This window comes from Halichoeres trimaculatus, unplaced genomic scaffold, assembly GCF_033239565.1.
Source record: "Halichoeres trimaculatus isolate MK-OKI-2021-1 unplaced genomic scaffold, fHalTri1.1 fHalTri1_scaffold_15, whole genome shotgun sequence".
In the NCBI taxonomy this organism is placed as follows: Eukaryota; Metazoa; Chordata; class Actinopteri; order Labriformes; family Labridae; genus Halichoeres; species Halichoeres trimaculatus.
The window spans coordinates 34,298,036-34,317,032 of NW_027437193.1; the positions used below are offsets into that span (position 1 = coordinate 34,298,036).

General features: G+C 43.1%; 1 protein-coding gene across 3 annotated transcripts in view; it reads right to left on the reverse strand.

Moving 5' to 3' along the window:
* The window catches only part of LOC141803786 (disks large-associated protein 1-like), a 124,539-nt gene that overhangs the window by 95,558 nt on the left and 9,984 nt on the right, over nt 1-18,997 (reverse strand). For 2 of the 3 annotated variants that reach the window (XM_074687787.1, XM_074687785.1), the window contains exon 2: nt 3,241-3,367. The exons of the other annotated variant lie outside the window; for it this stretch is intronic. In XM_074687787.1, coding sequence (XP_074543888.1) covers nt 3,241-3,245 — 5 coding nt within the window. In that variant the 5' untranslated portion in view covers nt 3,246-3,367. The remainder of the gene's footprint in view (nt 1-3,240; nt 3,368-18,997) is intronic. 3 annotated transcript variants of the gene reach the window in all.

Genomic DNA, 18,997 nt, shown 5'->3' on the forward strand with positions numbered 1-18,997 from the left:
TGTGCTTCACACCACCACGGCTACAGTTTGCAATCAGTCCAGTGTTCACACATGCACGCTGCCTGGAGGTTAACCCCCCCACCCCCCCATGGGCCACAGATCTCCACTTCCTGCTTCAGTCACTGAATCACTTTGATCCACAGCAGTGAGCAGAGTAGCGTCTCCCTCACCGTGTACGCTGACTCCTGTGAGCCTGTCTGCTTTAAATGGATCCTGCCTGCTCCCGCCCACACACACAAACACACACACACACACACACACACACACACACACACACACACACACACACACACACACAGTTAAGGCCTACCAGAGGAGGATCTTCCTCCCGTAGGTGTTCCTCCCAGAGGAACAGGCAGTTTCTTGGTGTCTTCAGTCAGGTGAAGCCAGCTCATTAAACACAAACAGAGAACACATCTCCTCTGCTTCTACCTTCCTCACCTCCCCCCATCTCCTCCTCCCATTTCCTCTGTTTCACAACACAACTCATCATTTGATGACATCTTATTGTTGCTGTGGATCTCAGCTCGGCTTTTTTTAGCACAGGTACCGTCCAGGTTTCCATGGCTGCAGCGAGGTCCGTTTGTCTCTGTGACTGTCTGCTCTTTAGGAGATACTCCTCCTTTCCCCGAGGTCAGCAGGAGACACACACACCAGCTGGGAACTGGGGAATCCTCCCTTTCTGTCTCTATTTCCATCACACACACACACACACACACACACACACACACATACACACACACACACACACACACACACACACACACACACACACACACACACACACACACACACACACACACACACACACACACACACACACACACACACTATCATCCATCAAAGTGACTCCATCTGGTTGGGCTTTCCCCAGGATTCTCTTGTCCCACTTTTCACAGCAGGCACCTTTCCAATAAGACCACTCAAAAGATGATTATCTCACTGTTTACTCTGTGTCTGTGCATGCAAACACACACACACACACACACACACACACACACACACACACACACACACACACACACACACACACACACACACACACACATAATCACTACATACACACATACACACTTATGATCTTCAGTAACAGGGAGTGTGGTGTGTGATATAAGTTGTCTGAGTGGTTAAATGTCTTCAGATGTCCAGCTTCTCTGTCTTGCTGTCTCTTGTTGACGAACAGGACTGTAAACGTTGTGTCTTTGTGTGTCCATCTGTCTTCCCACCGTCCTTTCCAAATGATGATGAATTCATTATGACAGGGAGAAACAGGAGCAGGCGCTGAACTCGTGTTCATTTTAAATTTCATGACAAAAGAAGTTAATTATGTTAAAGTGCTGATTCAGCATTCAGCAGTTTAAAAACTCTTCCGTCCCCACCTCTCCTGCTTCGTCCCTACTCCATCTCTGCTTCGTCCAACCTTCTTTCCTGTTTTTTCCCTCCTTCTTCACTCCTTTACCCCTCTTTCTTCCCTCTTCCTTCCCTGCTTCTTTACTCCTTCTTCTCTCCTCCATCCTTGCTTCTTCCCTCCTCCTTTCCTGTTTTTTCCCCTCTGCTTCCCTCTTTCACCCTACCTTCTCCCTCTTCCTTCCCTCCTTTTTCCTTTCCTCTTCCTTGATATTTTTCCTTTCTTCCCTCCTCCTTCCCTGCTTCTTAACTCCTTTTAAATTGCTTCTTCTCTCCCTTATCACTCCTTCTTCACTCCTCCTTCCTTGCATCTCAACTCCTTTTTCTCTGCTTCTTTTCTCTTCTTTACACCTTCTTTACAACTTTTTATCTCCTTATTTCCTACTTCTTCCCTCTCTTATCATTTCTTTTTGAGTCCTACTCTTCTTCTTTGTCCCTGCCGCTTTACTTCATTTCCACTCCTTCTTCATCCCTTCTTTCTGTCTCTATACGCCTTCTTTACATGTTCTTTCCTGCTTTTTCCCTCTGTTATCACTACTTCCTGATTCCTATAATCTTTGCTGCCTTTTTCCTCTATTTTCACTCCATGGTTCCTGCTTCTTCCCTCTTTCATCTTTTTTTTTTTACCTCTTCTTGACTTTTTTGCTGCTTTTTCATGTTTTATTGTCATCTTCCTGTAACTAATAAAGCCTTTGTTTCACAGATTCCAGATTTCAGCTTAGTTTTTCGCCTTTTCATGTTCCAAATCCAGCACTTAAACTCATTTGCTGAAAGGAATCATGACTTCTCTGGTTTCTGTGTCCCTGCAGTGACAGCAAAGCAGCATCCCCATCATGAAGACACAAAGGAGCTCTGTAAATGGGTTATTACCCCCAGACTACAACCCCCAGGGAACTGTTAGAGCTCTGTTAGATCAGGGTATTTGTAGGTGGCTCAGAGTCTTTGTACATGTAACATATCCACACAGGTTCCTGTGTAGTTTGTCACCCTCTGGCTCATCCATTACTCGTATCAGCTTCTCTGCAAGCATCACAGAATATGTAACCCTCAGGCCTCCATCCTCCTTCACATATTCAGCCCATCCTTCCTCCTTTTTCTCCATGTTTATCAGCAACATCAGCGTTTACATGTTAAAATCAGTGGTAATGTCACTGTCATGTCATGTGTGTCACTGACGTCATCCTGGAGGTGTGTTCTCTTCTTCCTCGGCGCTCTGGGTGGACTAACTTTTCACGCTGTGTGGGCCCTGTGTGGGCCCTGTGTGGGCCCTGTGTGGGCGCTGTGTGGGGGCTGTGTGGGGGCTGTGTGGGCGCTGTGTGGGCCCTGTGTGGGTGCTGTGTGGGCGCTGTGTGGGCGCTGTGTGGGCGCTGTGTGGGGGCTGTGTGGGGGCTGTGTGGGCGCTGTGTGGGCCCTGTGTGGGCGCTGTGTGGGCCCTGTGTGGGCGCTGTGTGGAAGGTTTGTGCTGAGTTACTAACTACACAGCATTTAGCTGCGTTTGATGCTGTTAGCCAAGTGTTTCCATTTTGCTTTGTAACCTAGGTTTAACAGAGTAAGACTTGAGTGCTGTACGTGGTGTTTGAATGACTCTTTGGTTGTGAGCTGGTCACACCAGCTCTGTCGCTGCTACGTCGAGGTGCCAGATCTGACAGGTTCCTATTGAAGTCAATGAGTCAGCTCAGTCAGGCTGTGCCCCCCTGTGATCTGTACAGGGCACATTGAGCAAGACAGAAAGTCACGCTCTGAATCTATGATAAAACATCTGCTGACTTTCACGATGAGATGAACTGTGTCTACATCAGATCCTGTTTCACTTGACTGTAACAACAAACTGACCTCATGAGCAGAGCCAGACCAGAGTCCACAGGTTTCAGGTTTTACAGCCCACCATGAACCAGGAGAGGATCACTGATGGACTGGGAGGTGTGGGACCTTCAGCTGCTTCGTGGTCCTTCATGTCAGACTGAACACGCAGCCAGTGTGGGGTCGACCAGTAAGAGACCACGCAGTCAACACGCAACAGGACAGGGACAAAACACACACAGATCTGGTCTGAGTTCAGCATCAGTCAGTCAGTGAGAGTTCAGTTTTTCATGCTTTTCAAAAACTAGTTTTTACTGTTATGATGCATCATGGACAGAGTCTCTGGCTCAATCCCAAACCACCCCCTACACACTACCCCTTGGCTACCTAGTGTCACTTTAAATGAAGACACACTCCCAGCTGTGGAGGACACTTTAATTGAAGGGGGAGGGTATAAACATTACCAGCAGGAATGGGAGGCCCTCTTCACTTCACCGGAACACGGAAAACCTCGTCGCCATGGAAATAGAAATACGCTCCCCGTGTATTGATGTTACGCTGAGGCACAAATTGCGAGTCGCTATATCGCTGTCCAGGGTTGATAATGTATGTTTCCAAAATACGCTTAGATTGACACAGAGATAACAGTGAAACACGTGGATTTCATTGGGATAGGGCAGAAACCTGCTCCCTGTTTGGAGCCGCACCGTCTGTCTCGTTTTTCTTCCTCTTTACAATCATAAAGTCAGAAGCCGTTACAATGACAGGAGATATATTATACTTTTAATAATTTGAAGTGATCCCACATGTCTTTCAATGCTATCACCATCTGACATTTCCAGTTAAACAAATGAATTAATACTGCAAACTGCTCACATTTTAGGTGCCAGGGCTTCATGATCAAATCAAACATCAGCATAGAGTAAGATCTGCTTGTTTTTTTTAATCTCTCTAAACCATGCTTCTTGTGAGTTTCTGTTAGTGTGATAAAGGTGTGAGGAACATATTTTGCACGTGGCACTTGTTGTTTCCTCCTCCATTTCGCTGTTGCACTTCCTGTCAAAGTGAGCATCGATGCAGGCTCACTGTTTAAGAGCTGAACAGTCCACTCCCCCTCCGCACTACGTGGTTTGGGACGGCCCTTAATGTGGCGGACCCTCCGCGAGAATACACAAACTGAGGGTGAGTGTGTAGGGAGAGTGAGTAGGGGGTGGTTTGGGATTGGGCCTCTCTGTCAGACTGCTGTCTTTCCTACATATTCCTCTCAGGATTGTATCCTTTCTTCATCACAGTGATGGAAAAGAGTTTGTGCGTTTGGGGGTTTAGGAGGAACAACAGGTTCAGTATCCTCCTCAAACAGCAGGAGCTGGGACTTCAGGTTAACACCAAGATGAAGTAGACCAGGGATGTCAAACTAGTGCCATGGAGGGCCGAGAGGCTGCAGGTTTTCTTTCCAACCAAGAACTCCACCAGCTGATTTCACTGATTACCTCACCTTCAAGCAGAGAGCAGGGACTAATCAGTGAAACCAGCTGGTGGAGTTTGTGGTTGGAAGGAAAACCTGCAGCCTCATGGCCCTCCATGGCACGAGTTTGACAACCCTGGAGTAGACGCTCTTTCCACGCTCCCACTTAACCGGCTCCTACTTTTGTAGAGTTCTATCAAAAGGCATTAAACTAATGGTGATTAATAACGACTTTAACCTTACTTGAAGCATGTCTAGTAGATTGAAAAGAGAGGAACAAAAGGAGGAGGACTTAACAACCAGTGCCGTCATGGCTATGCTAACTACTATGCTAGCGGACCATAAGTCCTCCATCTCTTCAGAGCTCAATGCGGCTTTTTCCAAACTTGAGAAAAAACTGGATAACATCCAGACTACACTCCTGGACCACCAACAACGTATTTCCTCACTGGAGTCATCAGCTAACACAACAAACCAGGACGTGTTAGCCATGGAGGCAAAGATAACAACAGTAGCTGAGGAGAATGCTAAGCTCAAAGCGAAACTCCTCGATTTAGAAAGTAGAAGCTGACGGAATAATATAAGAATCATCGGTCTCCCCGAGAACATCGAGGGTCCTCATCTAACGGTCTTCTTCTCTGAGTTGTTAGTTGAGGTGTTTGGTGAACACATGTTCACATCGCCCCCAGAGCTGGACCAAGCTCACCGCTCACTAACTGCCAAGCCAGGACCCAGCGACAGACCCAGAGCAGTCATGATCTGTTTTCACAGTTTTCGGATTTGGGAGCTGGTGGTTCGGGAAGCTCGGAAGCAGAGAGGTAAACTAAAATATAAAGACTCTTTGATCCACATTTTCAAGGATTACTGCCCTGAGATATTGGAACAATACTCCATCTACCGGGATGTCATGAAAGAGCTCTACAACCTCGGCCTCAAGCCGGCCCTCCACTATCCTGCTAAGCTATTCATCATGACTAAAGAAGGGAGAAGACAGCGACTTGCTTCTGTTAAAGACGCCAAAGACTTCATCAGTTCCTATAACCACAGCAACCTGGACTGTACAGAGGACTAACATCATTTGGTATGACTGTATTGATACTAGTCAAATGCCACTTTAACTACGTTGCCTTCTGTTACTTAACTATCATTGCCGCTGACCGTAGCTAATGATCAGCTACAATTGCACTGTGAGTACACGTTATGAACATTAGCCTTACTGATACCTGATAAAAATTCAAAGTTATTTGACAAATCAACCTTTATTTTACAACAAAGTTAAATACTCAACTTGAATCATTATATTTTTGCCCCTTTTTATTTTTATTTTCATTTGTTTATTTATTTGTTTTTATTACTTTTTTATATATATTTTTTCATTTTTTTTTCATTTTTTTAAATATACATATAAAAATATATATTTAAATATTTGGTATAACCCTCACGGCGTATGTTTCGCAGTAATTTTAATTTAACTTGTTGCTCACATCACTACGGGTACTAATTTTAGTTTACCAACAATGCTGCTCTATTTCTTTTTCTTTTTTCTTTTTTAAATATATATATGTATATATATATATATATATATATATATATATATATATATATATATATATATATATATATATATATATATATATATACATATTAGGGCTGGGCAACAATTAAAACTTTTAATCGTAATTTATCGCATGATTTCCCTGATTAATCATAATTAATCGCATTGTGAAAGTGCCATAACATCTGTCATGCAAACACTAAATCAGTACTTGTTTTACAGTAATAGTTAAATCACATATTCAGTGCAAATCAAATTTACAAAATGTAAAAACAAAATTAAAGCTTATTGCCACTGTCAGGGAATTAAAGTGATACTCCGGGATGGAACAAGTTGGGTCCAATCACAAGGGTTAGGGCAGAAATTACCCCTACAGCAGTGTTTTTGTGCAGCAGAAGGCCAGAGCGCTCGCACCAAATACCCCCTCCCTGCTCCTCTGCCGGTTTCCTCTGCGCTCAAACGGGGCCATATTTTACTTGACCAAAAACACAAATAAACAAACTCCCACTGAAAAACTCTATCGGTCTGCATTCACGCTTTATTTAGAGAATTTTCAGCGCGTTGCTTTCACACAAAAACACTGCTAAATAAGGCTCTAGTTCTCATCGTGTCTCTTCGTCCTGGCAGACTACCTGCGATTGTTTATACTTGGCACGCCGCGCGCGGACTGATACACTAAGCAGCGAGCGCCTTTAAAGGGCAACTCCGTTTTTTTGACACCTGGACCTTATTTATAGGTGTGTGCATGCTCATTTACTCACTCAGACAAACATCGTGCAGCTCGGAGTCCTTCAGAAGTTATTTAGATCCAGCTGATTTTAGCCACACTTAGCGGGGGCCACGGCAAGGGAGCTTCAGAGCGGGACATAATCTCTGCAAAATCGCTCGTTTTGGCTATATTTTTTCATCCATCGCTATCCATTGTTATCACAAACACACTCCTCTTCTGTTGCCATAGGTGAACACTGTCAACAAGCGCACCACCAGTTTGCATTGAGTCGTGGACGTGCTCCTGTTAGTTGTTCTCAGCCAGCTCTTCGCCTCTCTCCCTCTGCATCCTTCTTTCATGGAGCTCCTCGTCCGTGTACTCAGGCTCAAACCGGTAAGGACAACCGTCAAACTCGGAGTCGTAGTCTGAAGCTGGTAGACGAGCTGACTTTATGATAACACTGGTGATGGATGAAAAAATATAGCCGAAATGCCCCTCTTCTCCATGCTGGTTTTGGTTACTCATCGTGTTTTTCCGCCAATTTCACTTCCAGTCAGCGACAGACATTTACAAAATAAAAGCATGTGAGCAACATGTACTAACGTGCGATAAAATATTTAACGCCGTTAATAGATTGATGAGTTAACTCGAAATTAACGCGTTAACGCGTTATATATATATATAGATAGATAGATAGATAGATAGATAGATAGATATATCTTAAGGCTTAATGCTCCATGTTTGTTGAGCAAGTTCGTCACCTTGTTGCACTTAAAATCATTTTTGCCTTGAACTAAACTGTTGCCTTGGGAGATGGAAATGTCGGAAGTTAGGATAAGTGACACCTTTATGCAGGCTCTAGGAGTGCGCACTGCTGTGCCATGGACACATAAGATGGTCATGCTGTTCCATATATGTGACAATGTTGTTTATTGTTTACATGAGTGTGAGAGAATGCTGTTTTTTCAGATATTCAGTTTGTGTGTTTTTTATGTATGGCTGTATCTCTGTTTGTTTTTTGTTTGTTTGTTTTTTCCCTTTTCCCCCCATTTTTGCTTTCTGCAGCTGCCAGTTACTGCACATCATCTTTTCCCTATACCTAACCGAAATACTACATCTAGCGGTGCTCACCTATTCTGGACAAAGGAAGGTATGACTGACACCAGCAATACATTCAGATTTGTCTCATGGAATGTGAGAAGAGTTGGAGGTGCCACCAAAATTGACGGGATCATGACTCATATGCAACAACTCAGAGGGGATATCTTTTTCATTCAAGAGACACATCTGCGCAACAGAGAAATACCACTGCTTAAGAGGGATTGGATCAGCAATATATTTCACTCTAAATTTAACGAAAGGGCCAGAGGCACAGCTATTTTGATTTGTAAAAATGTTCTGTTTGAGCTTGACCAAACTGTTGCAGACCCAGCTGGTCGTTTTATTATTGTTTCTAGCAAGCTTCAAAACTCTCCAGTTATACTTGCTAGTGTTTACGGTCCCAATTGGGATGACAGTCCATTTATGACAAAATTATTTACATCCTTTCCAAACATTGAAAACCACCATGTTATTATGGGCGGAGACTTTAATAACATGGTCCAAGACCCTATACTCGACAGATCTTCCAACAAACCACTTCCTCTATCCAAATCAGCTAAGGCACTAAACACTTTTGTCCAACAATTAGGTCTTACAGACCCATGGAGATATATGTTTTCCACTACCAAACTATTTTCGTTCTTCTCCCATGAACACCACACCTACACTCGCATAGACTTCTTCCTGCTAGACAAAAGATTGCTCTCCAAAATAAAATCATGCGATTATCATAGTATTTTCATTTCAGATCACGCTCCAGCCTCATTTGATCTCACTATACACACTCTAACTAGACCCTTAAACAATGGCGATTCAATTCAGTTTTACTGGCAGAGGACCACACAAACAGTTTTTGCATGACCAGACCGAATTTTTTTTTGAGTTGAATGACACCCCAGATGTAGAAAGAGGAACACTGTGGGAAGCATCTAAAGCCTTTATTAGAGGCCAACTAATGTCTTATGTTTCTAATTTGAAAAAAAAAAATGAAACTGCCCACATTACTGACTTACGACAAAAAATCAGAGATATTGATAATGAATATGCTTCGAACCCAGACCCCTCCCTGTACAACAAACGTTTAAAACTACAAACAGACTTTGACCTTGCATCTGTTACTAAAACCAAATTACAGTTACTGAAATCAAAACAACGTTTTTTCGAGTTCGGTGACAAAGCTGGAAAACTTTTAGCCCAAAAGGTCAGAGCAGAGGCATCCTCAAGACTCACTCCATCCATCCATTCTAGTGCAGGAGAGGTTCATACTGACCCGGCCAAAATTAATGATGCATTTGTTACATTCTACACCAACCTCTACACTTCAGACTGCCCCCCCTCTATAGGAGATTTGTTTGTGGACATAACTTTCCCCCAAATAGAAACTGAAGCTGCAAAAGACCTTGGTGGGCCTATCACTATTGATGAGATTCAAGAAGCCATCAAATCAATGCAAAGCAATAAATTGCCTGGCCCAGATGGCTTCAGCACAGAATATTTTAAGACCTTCTCCAGTGTTCTTGCTCCAGCTCTGAGAGACATGTATAATGAAGCGTTTTTACATCACCGTCTTCTAGAAACCTTATCCACAGCCACCATCTCTCTCTCAAAAGAAAAAGACCCCCTCCTCTGTAGTAGTTATAGACTGATTTCACTTCTAAATGTAGACCTGAAAATTCTTGCTAAAGTCCTTGCTCTCCGCCTCCAGTGTGTACTGCCCTCCATCATCTCATTAGATCAGACAGGTTTTACATCGGGCCGGCACTCTTTTCATAACACCCGGCGCCTTCTCAACATTATTCATTCACCAAGCCCTGTGACCCCCGAGATTGTAGTTTCCCTTGAGGCTGAAAAAGCTTTCGACAGGATCGAATGGGAGTTTTTATTCAAAGTAATGGCTAAGTTTGGTTTAAGCAAAGATTTCATTCTTTGGGTCAAACTACTGTGACCCATCCCCGATGGCATCTGTGCAAACAAATAACATACTACCCCCCCTTTCTCCCTTGGAAGGGGCACAAGGCAGGGATGCCCACTATCACCGCTCCTGTTTGCCATTGCAATAAATGGTAAATGGACTTGAGCTTACATAGCGCTTTGCTAGTCATGGACCACTCAAAGCTGCTTTACACCACAGGTCACACTTATCCACTCTCACTTTCACACACTGGTGGATCCAATCTTTACTATGACAGCTATCCATCAGTACACCTAACACAGTCACGCCCTTTCATACCCATTCACACACCATTTACGCAGCAGTGGGGGCAGCTAGGGGTCAAGTGTCTTGCCCAGAGCTGGGCTTGAACCTGCAACCTTTCGATCACCGACCAAGCGCATTCTCCCCCTCGCAATAGAACCCCTGGCTCTCTGGTTACGTGCAGAGGAGGGCTTTAAAGGTATCACCCGGTCAGACACACAACACAAAGTCTCCCTTTACGCAGATGATTTGCTTTTGTACATATCTGATCCAACCAACTCACTTCCTGTGGTCCTCAACAAGCTGTTTCCAATTAACTCAACTCAACTCAATTCAACTCAACTTTATTTATAAAGAACTTTAAAACAACCTCAGTTGAAACAGAGTGCTGTACATAAAAGAAGTGCAGGAATAAATGAGTAAATAAAACAAATAAATCATTAAAACAAAGGTGCACATAGTAAAATAAATTGTGACATTGTTCTAAAAATAATTTTAAACAATGAAACAATGAATTAAAAACTAAAACAAACCATAAAAACACTAAAACATGAGCAGAGTCTCAAGGTGGGTTAAAAGCCAAAGAATAAAAATGGGTTTTAAGACTTGTTTTAAAAGCGGACAGTGAGGGGGCTCGTCTTATGTGGAGGGGGAGCTCGTTCCACAATTTGGATGCAGCAACTGAGAAAGCTCTGTCCCCTCTGAGCTCACGCTTCGACCTCGGTACTCACTAGCTAAGCTCCTTCCACATACTTTGGCACCATTTAAATGGGCTAACAATGGGTTTCGTTATTTAGGTGTTTTCATTACTCCCTCCATGTCTGATATGCTTCGTGCTAACTTTACCCCTCTGATTGAAAGGGCTGAGAGTGATTTTGATGGCTGGTCAGTTTTACCACCATCCCTTATAGGTCGGATAATTTGATTAAAATGATTCTTCTCCCCAAATTTCTACCTTTTTCAGCACATCCTTATACTCATCACCAAATCATTTTTTGACAAACTTGACAAGTTGATATCTAAATTTTATGGGGAGTTAAACCAGCTTGACTCTGTAAATCGGTTCTACAATCTCCTAAGAGTGATGGAGGGCTAGCACTCCCTAACTTCAGGCGCTACTACTGGGCATCTATCGTACACAAACTTCTGTACTGGATGAAGGATGAATCAGAATCTCTACCAGCCCAGGTCCATCTTAATATGGCAACTTCACATTTTTTTAATATGGCAACTTCACATTTTTTTAATATGGCAACTTCACATTTTTGCGTTCTGCTTTATGTTCCTCTCTCCCTCTTTCATCTGACAGTGGAAACATAATTGTATCATCATCACTGAAAATATGGAACCAGCTCAGGAGAAACATGGGCTTACAGAGCCCCTCTGTTTTGACCCCGCTATTCAAAAATCATATATTCACACCCTCGTGCACAGACCCCACATTCAAAATTTGGCACAATCGTGGAATCACCTCAGTCAAAAACCTTTTTAAGATGGAATACTTTCTTCCTTTGCTGGACTTTTTCTCAATACAACTTACCCAACTCCCATCTGTTTCGTTTTTTCCAGACCAGAGACTTTGTGAAGAAACAGTTTCCTCACTTTCCAAACCGTCCTCCTGAAACTTTAATTGATACCCTCCTATCTACTGACCTCAACCAGAATAAGGGAATTTCCCGGTTGTATAACTCCCTAAGCTCTTCTGCTGATAGTTCCATCGTATTGACAAGAACCTCTTGGGAGAACGAGTTAAATGTGAATATAACAGATCAATAATGGGACTCCGCTTTAAACCTAGTTCATTCTTCCTCAATATGTGCCCGCCACAGTCTTATCCAATGCAAAATCCTCCACGAAGTTCATTATACAAATGCAAAACTATCCATAATTTACTCCACCAATACTGATTCATGTAACAGATGCAATCAGTCCCCTTCAAATCATCTCCACATGTTCTGGTCATGTCTTAAACTGCAGTCCTTCTGGGAGAATGTGTTTGATACATTGAGCAGAGCTTACAACCAAACTATTCATCCTAACCCTCTGTCAGCCATTTTTGGCTTACCCCCTGATAATTCTTTCTCTGTTGCAATTAAATGTGCTATTGCCTTCTCAACTCTACAAGCTAGAAGACTGATCCTGCTCAACTGGAAACTGACCAGTCCTCCGTCATTTGCTCGCTGGATTAGAGAAGTTCTTTACAATCTCAAGCTTGAAAAACGTAGGTTTGCTCTTAAAGGTTCTACGGCTGCATTCAGTAGATCATGGAGCCCTTTCATGTCACATGTCAAATCTCTAAGTCTATCTCCAGAATCAAATGATGAACAGAGTACCTTATTAACTCCTCTACTTCACACTCCAAGCTGCTTCCCCCCCTACACTTTTTCATTTTCCAAAGTATTTTCTTTTTTCCCTTTTCTACTGGCCAGCTGCTTTTAGTCATCCTGAGACCCTTTATTATTTCCTTTTACCTTTTTTTTAATGGATTTATGTTTCTTAGGTTTATCTGTTTTTGGTATGTGTGTATTTGTGCATGTGTGTGTATCTGTGTGCGCGATCACACGTGGCGTGCACACGCATTTGAGTGAGTGTTATTGTGACTGTTATGTCCCTGTTTGGTTTTGACCTGATGAGGGTGGGTGGATTGGGGAAGGGTTTAGTTTTATTGTCAGCTACCTCACTGTTATACCACTGCCTATTAATGCTTGTCAAATGCTTGTCAAATGTGAAAATGTGAATAAAAAGAGTTGGAAAAAAAAAAAAACAGCAGGAGCTGGGATTGAACCCCCAACCCTCCAACTGAGAGAAGACCACAGAGTCACCAGCTGGTCCAACTCCCCTCCACGTCATGTTGACTGGGTACTTTCTCATCCCTCATCCCACACCAATGCTGCGGGACCCTCCTGACAGCTGAAGAGAGGAGACCCAGGAGTCCAACACCTCTGACTCCAATGCTGATCCTCTCCTGGTTCATGTTGGGCTGTAAAACCTCAAACCTGTTGACTCCTGGTCTGGATCTGCTCATTATGTAGATTTGCTGTTGTAGTCAAGATAAATACCATCTGGTTTTGACACAGTTTGCTTTATTTTTAAAATCACCAGGCGTTTTTTTAGGTGGTCCCTGTGCATGACTTCCTGTCCTGTCCTGTTCAACCTGCGTCTTGTTTATTGATGCATCACAGCTCCAGCACCCAGGAGAAAAACAGGAGCCAGAGCCGGGCACAGCCCCCAAACACTGCGGAGTGGATCCAGCGTGGGTTGACACAATGACATGAACAGAAACCCATCTGATCCTGTGCTGGACTGGAGCTGGAACTGGACCAGGGATGTATCTGGTGTATCATGGCCACTATGTCTGGTTCTTCTGCTTTGTGGGATGATGTGTTTCCAGTTGACCAGGGTAAAGACATTGCTGCAGCATGATGACCTGCTGGTGCACCAGTGGCTGCCCTGTGATGGTGACGTCCAGGAGCCGACACATCAGGTCGTGGTGCCGGGTTGTTTTTGTGAGGTTGTGTTGCACACAGCACATGATACTTGTTCACATTTGGGCTTTAAGAAGACATATGACTGGATCCTGTGCCACGTCTTTTGGCCTCATTGAAGAAGAATGTCTCACAGGATGTGAAGTCCGCTCACATTTGCCAGCTCACTTGGAAGCTCAGTCAGGCTATGAAACCAGCTCCTCTGAGGATCATTACGTTGTGAGCCAACCTTCTGAGCATCTTGATGTTAGATTGTGTGGGACCTTTTCTTCCATCATGATCTGACTGAGCTTCTGTGCCAAACTATGAGATCCTGGAGCATTTCTCATGTGTTTACTCTCTGTTAGGTCTGTAGCTGGGGCCATTTCCGGTTTCATATCCACCTTTGGTGTTCCTGGTGTGAGTGATTAAGGTTCTGTCTCCTTTTCCCATTAGTTTAAACCGTAGTTTAAACAAACTCTGAAGCAGACCAGAGGTGTCACATAAACAGACCAAAGCCAGTCTGCCAGGGTCTACTACGGCCTGCAAGATGAATTCAGAGGTGAATGAGAAACCTGTATGCTTGGGGTGTGTGTGCAGCAGGTTTTGGTTTTCAAGAAATAAAACATTTGTTGACACTATAAGACTCAACATGGTGAATCATACAACAGCTTGCAAGGACAACTGAGCATAGAGGAAATGCATGAATTGCTGGTGGCGTCTGAGGAAACAGCAGTCTGTTTTCATCCAGAACCCAGAGGTCAGTGATGCAGCAGTGAAAGCCAGCTACCTAAATGCTAACCAAGTAGCTTTAGCATCAAGGAGGGTGTGCATGCTGAACAGAGAAGAGGTGATATGACTGCAGAGCTGAGAAGCATCAGTTTAGTCCTGGGTTTCATATTCTAGCTCTTTTACACGTCTCACGGTTAGCTGGTCTGTGCACTGTTAATATGCTGGTTTCAGACGTAGACTGTATATAGAGTAGACAGCATGGCTCCGCCAACTGCCATTGTACGGTTTTGAAGCCAAAATACCCCATCACAGGCGCTGCCAGTGGCAGCCGTTGTACAGCCAGAGTCTGCGCAGTGGAGACTGTGAGACAATCTGATTGAGGCTGAGTGACAGAAAATTTTCTTTCTATTTCTTCTGAGAGTCTAATCTCTTCTTGGCTCTCCCTCCCAACATATTTTACAATCCCTGAACAAACTACACAAGAACAGCAGCTGTCAATCATCGTTTAACGTGACGTAAAATCTATTTTTAAAGCTCGTATAATTAATGAAATCGTAACTTTCCATGAACAAAGAGGACTTGAATACAAGGCAGGCCAATATTATCTTACCGGATGAGAAATACATTTCTACCAAGTGTATTTATTTTTTAAAGTTTGACCATAGCCCATCTGGAATGGCTGGGGAGATGGATTTTTGACCTGTACTGCAGCCAGCCACCAGGGGAAGCACTTTTTGTGGCGACCTCACTTTATTTTTTTCATCCAGGGCTGTTTGCTGCTGCTCTCCCTGCCTCAGCTTTCCATGGATAAAAACGAGAGGAGGTGTGCTCTCCCTACCTCAGGCTGTGGTGTTTTACACAGGCAGGTGAGACATACTGTTCAATATAGCGGAACTACTTGCAGGCAAATAAATTATTAACAGGAGAGTAATCTGGTCTGAACTACTGTTTACTTTTCATCCAATCACAGGAGGTCATCTGGACCATGCTGTTTCGATTTAATGAAGCTTTTTATGCATGCCACAGAGAGTCAGGTGTTAGCTGGCTCTTTGTGATGTTTTCGTATGCAGGTCACATATTTCAGCTTTTTCTCATTCAGAACGATTCTCACTTTTGATATTAAAGACTGTGATAATCTGTCTGAATACAAATGACAGCACACCATACGCAGCTATGTCTTTTTAAGTCATCCATGATCCATCCTGACTGTTTTCTGAGTGCCTCCTCAACAGCCAGCTTATCTGAATTTCAATTTCCATTTAATTGACCAGGAAATTGGTTGCTCAGGAACATCCGTGTTTGAGAAAAAAAGCACCCTACCTGCTGATGCAACGAAACAAACAGAATAAAAAGAATGAATGTTCTTTTCACAGACTGTTCTCTGCGCCTGACCACTGTTGTCTTTAATGTGCACTCCTGTCGCACCTACCCACATGAATATCATGAGCAGAGTGTCCATTAACCCCCCTTTTTCTTAGGCAGATCTCAGAAGAACATGTGAGTCATGCAGACTGCTCTCTGAGAGGCTGTGCCGCAGAATCTCTCCACCGGCTACACCTGCACTGAAAGGATGAGTGGTGTTATATCAGCCGCTGGCTAACAGCCAGCTTTCCTTTACAGGTGTGTGACAATTTCTGTTCAGTTAGGAATATTTTTCAGCAAGTTTCAAACACTCACACTTCTAAAGGAGATGGTGGAGTCAAAGAGGCTCTCTGCTTCACACCTGGAGGAGCCAGTTTCATTTCTTTTGGCGCAGCGTTATTGTTTCAAAGAAAAACACCCGCACACCGTCCGACTTACAAAGAATAAATATTTTAATTATGCAACGTTTTGGTTCTAGACCTTCATCAGGCAAAAATTGGATTTTTAGAGGAGCGTGTTAAATAGGAGGTGGTGCCTCACACCTGCAGACACTTTCCTATCATGACGTCATGAAGTGATCCCCACAGGTAATTACCTGGCTGAAAGAGCAGAGTTACAATAATAGAAACAGACACAAAGTTCACATTCACATGCACAAAGAACAATATAAGGGAATAAAAATCCCATCAAGTAACTCAGAACAACTTGAAAAATCAAAAAAAAAAAAAAAAAAAAAAAGCCTGAGTTATTGCAATAAGTTCTGGAATAGAGAACTTGTTGCAATAACTCAGACATTTTTTTTTTTTTCGTGAATGTTATCAGATGAAGCTGTAGACTCACAGCAGTGATGGTTTATATGAAAGAAGCAGGAGGGGGAAAGAGGCCAGATCCTGGAGCAGCACTGACTGGGCCAGCAGAAAAACACTTATTCAACAAAGCAGAAATATAAAATGCAGGACCTGAGGGCTGGAGTTTATGTATAATTGATCCCAGTACATCAGAATATTCCCACTTAGGCCAAGGTGTGGGTGACACAGGGAGGTAAGAGAGGTGGAGGCAGCTGCAGGGGAGGATTCTCGAAGTTACTGATGCCAAAAAGACCTTTAACTGTGGGTCTCAGCAAACAGACTCCTCGTTCTGTATGAACCCTACAGGAACAGGAACAGGAACAGGAAGTTGTCCTGATGTGGGTTGATCTACTGAGAGACATCACCCCCCCTGCATGCTCTGTTGCTCACCGTGCACAGCTAATACATGGTGACATGAGAACAAGACAGTATGGATCTCCTCTGATGTCCTCATACTACTGTACTTATTATAGCACGCGCAGATGATCCAACATGTACTCATGAAAAATGACGCAGGCCCACATGAGACACAGAGCCATGGTGAGTCAGTCTGTGTTTGCTTCTGAAGACGTAACACTAGACTCTTCTCCAAGGTGAGAAAAAAGCTGAATACATTCACATCTATAAATGTTACACTGACCGCATCTATGAGCTTCTGTAAGGATCAAGGAATGACCAAAGCCCAAGTGTCGTCTAAGGGGGCGGAGCAAGAACCGGGAGAGGTAAGCTGAGGAGTGAAGTCACCCAGGAGAACAGAGTGGGACGTTTTGCTGAACACTATTTCAACAAAATGAGGAAAAATAAAACTCTAGGCATCTCTCATTCAAACCTTGAAATCCCACATCGTCATACAAACAGCAGCAAACAGCTGGATTATATTAAAAAAAATCTGCTTGCTCTTAACAGCAGCACCTTCTGCCAAATAACTTGTAGCACTTTGTTGCACTAACGAGATTTATTACTCATGTCTAAATCCTTGCTCGTGTTGTAGGACGCTTTGGACAAAAGTGTCTGCTAAACATAACTTAAGAACTGTACAAACAGGTGAGACTCCTCTCTGCTCTTTAGCTCCATTGTTCATAGGGATGGGAACCTCTCACATTTATAATGATACGGTACCAATACCTAGTACCTGGCAATGGTATCAGTACCCAACGCTACCAATTTTCAATAATTTAATGTGTCACTGTGGTGAAAAATATTAATTTTCTCAATAAAAAAATCTCAAAGTTTTTCAACTTAACATATTTATTTCTCAATATATAACCTAGCAATGCTGTGTTCATGCCCTGTATGGAAAATCACCTACTCATTCACTCACTCACAGTCACAAGGATGGGGTTATGTACCTAAACATGGTACCTTAGGATTCTACCTGAACCGGTACGCGGTACTACGGACGAAATTCAGTCGGTACCTATAAAAGTACCTAATTCAGTGCCCATCCCTACCTATGTACCATCCACCTAAGTGAAACACAGTACTGGGTGGTAACATAACAACAAACATCGGCGTTAGCAGCATAATGACGTGGTATTCTTGTTTTCAAAAACAACTAACAATGAAAGAGCAATGCTGATTTTTTTTTGGTCAGCAGCAAACACCAAATAGTTACATATTCTGCAGCAAACGCCAACAAACACAACTTATTCTGCAGCAAATGCCAACAAACTCTACATATTCTGCAGCGAAGGCCAACAAATGCTACATATTCTGCAGCAAATGCCTTAAAAACTACATATTCTGCAGCAAAGGCCAACAAACGCTACATTTTCTGTAGCAAACGCCAACAAACATTACATATTCTGCAGCAAACACCAAGAACGCTACATATTCTGCAGCAAACACCAAAAAACGCTACATATTCTGTAGCAAACACCAAGAACGCTACATATTCTGCAGCAAACACCAAAAAACGCTACATATTCTGTAGCAAACACCAAGAACGCTACATATTCTGCAGCAAACGCCAACAAACATTACATATTCTGCAGCAAACACCAAAACACGCTACATATTCTGCAGCAAACACCAAGAACGCTACATATTCTGCAGCAAACGCCAACAAACATTACATATTCTGCAGCAAACACCAAGAACGCTACATATTCTGCAGCAAACGCCAACAAACATTACATATTCTGCAGCAAACGCCAACAAACATTACATATTCTGCAGCAAACACCAAGAACGCTACATATTCTGTAGCAAACGCCAACAAACACTACATATTTTGCAGCAAACACCAAAAAACGCTACATATTCTGCAGCAAACACCAAAAAACGCTTCATATTCTGCAGCAAACAACAAAAAACACTACATATTCTGCAGCAAATGCCAACAAACGCTACATATTCTG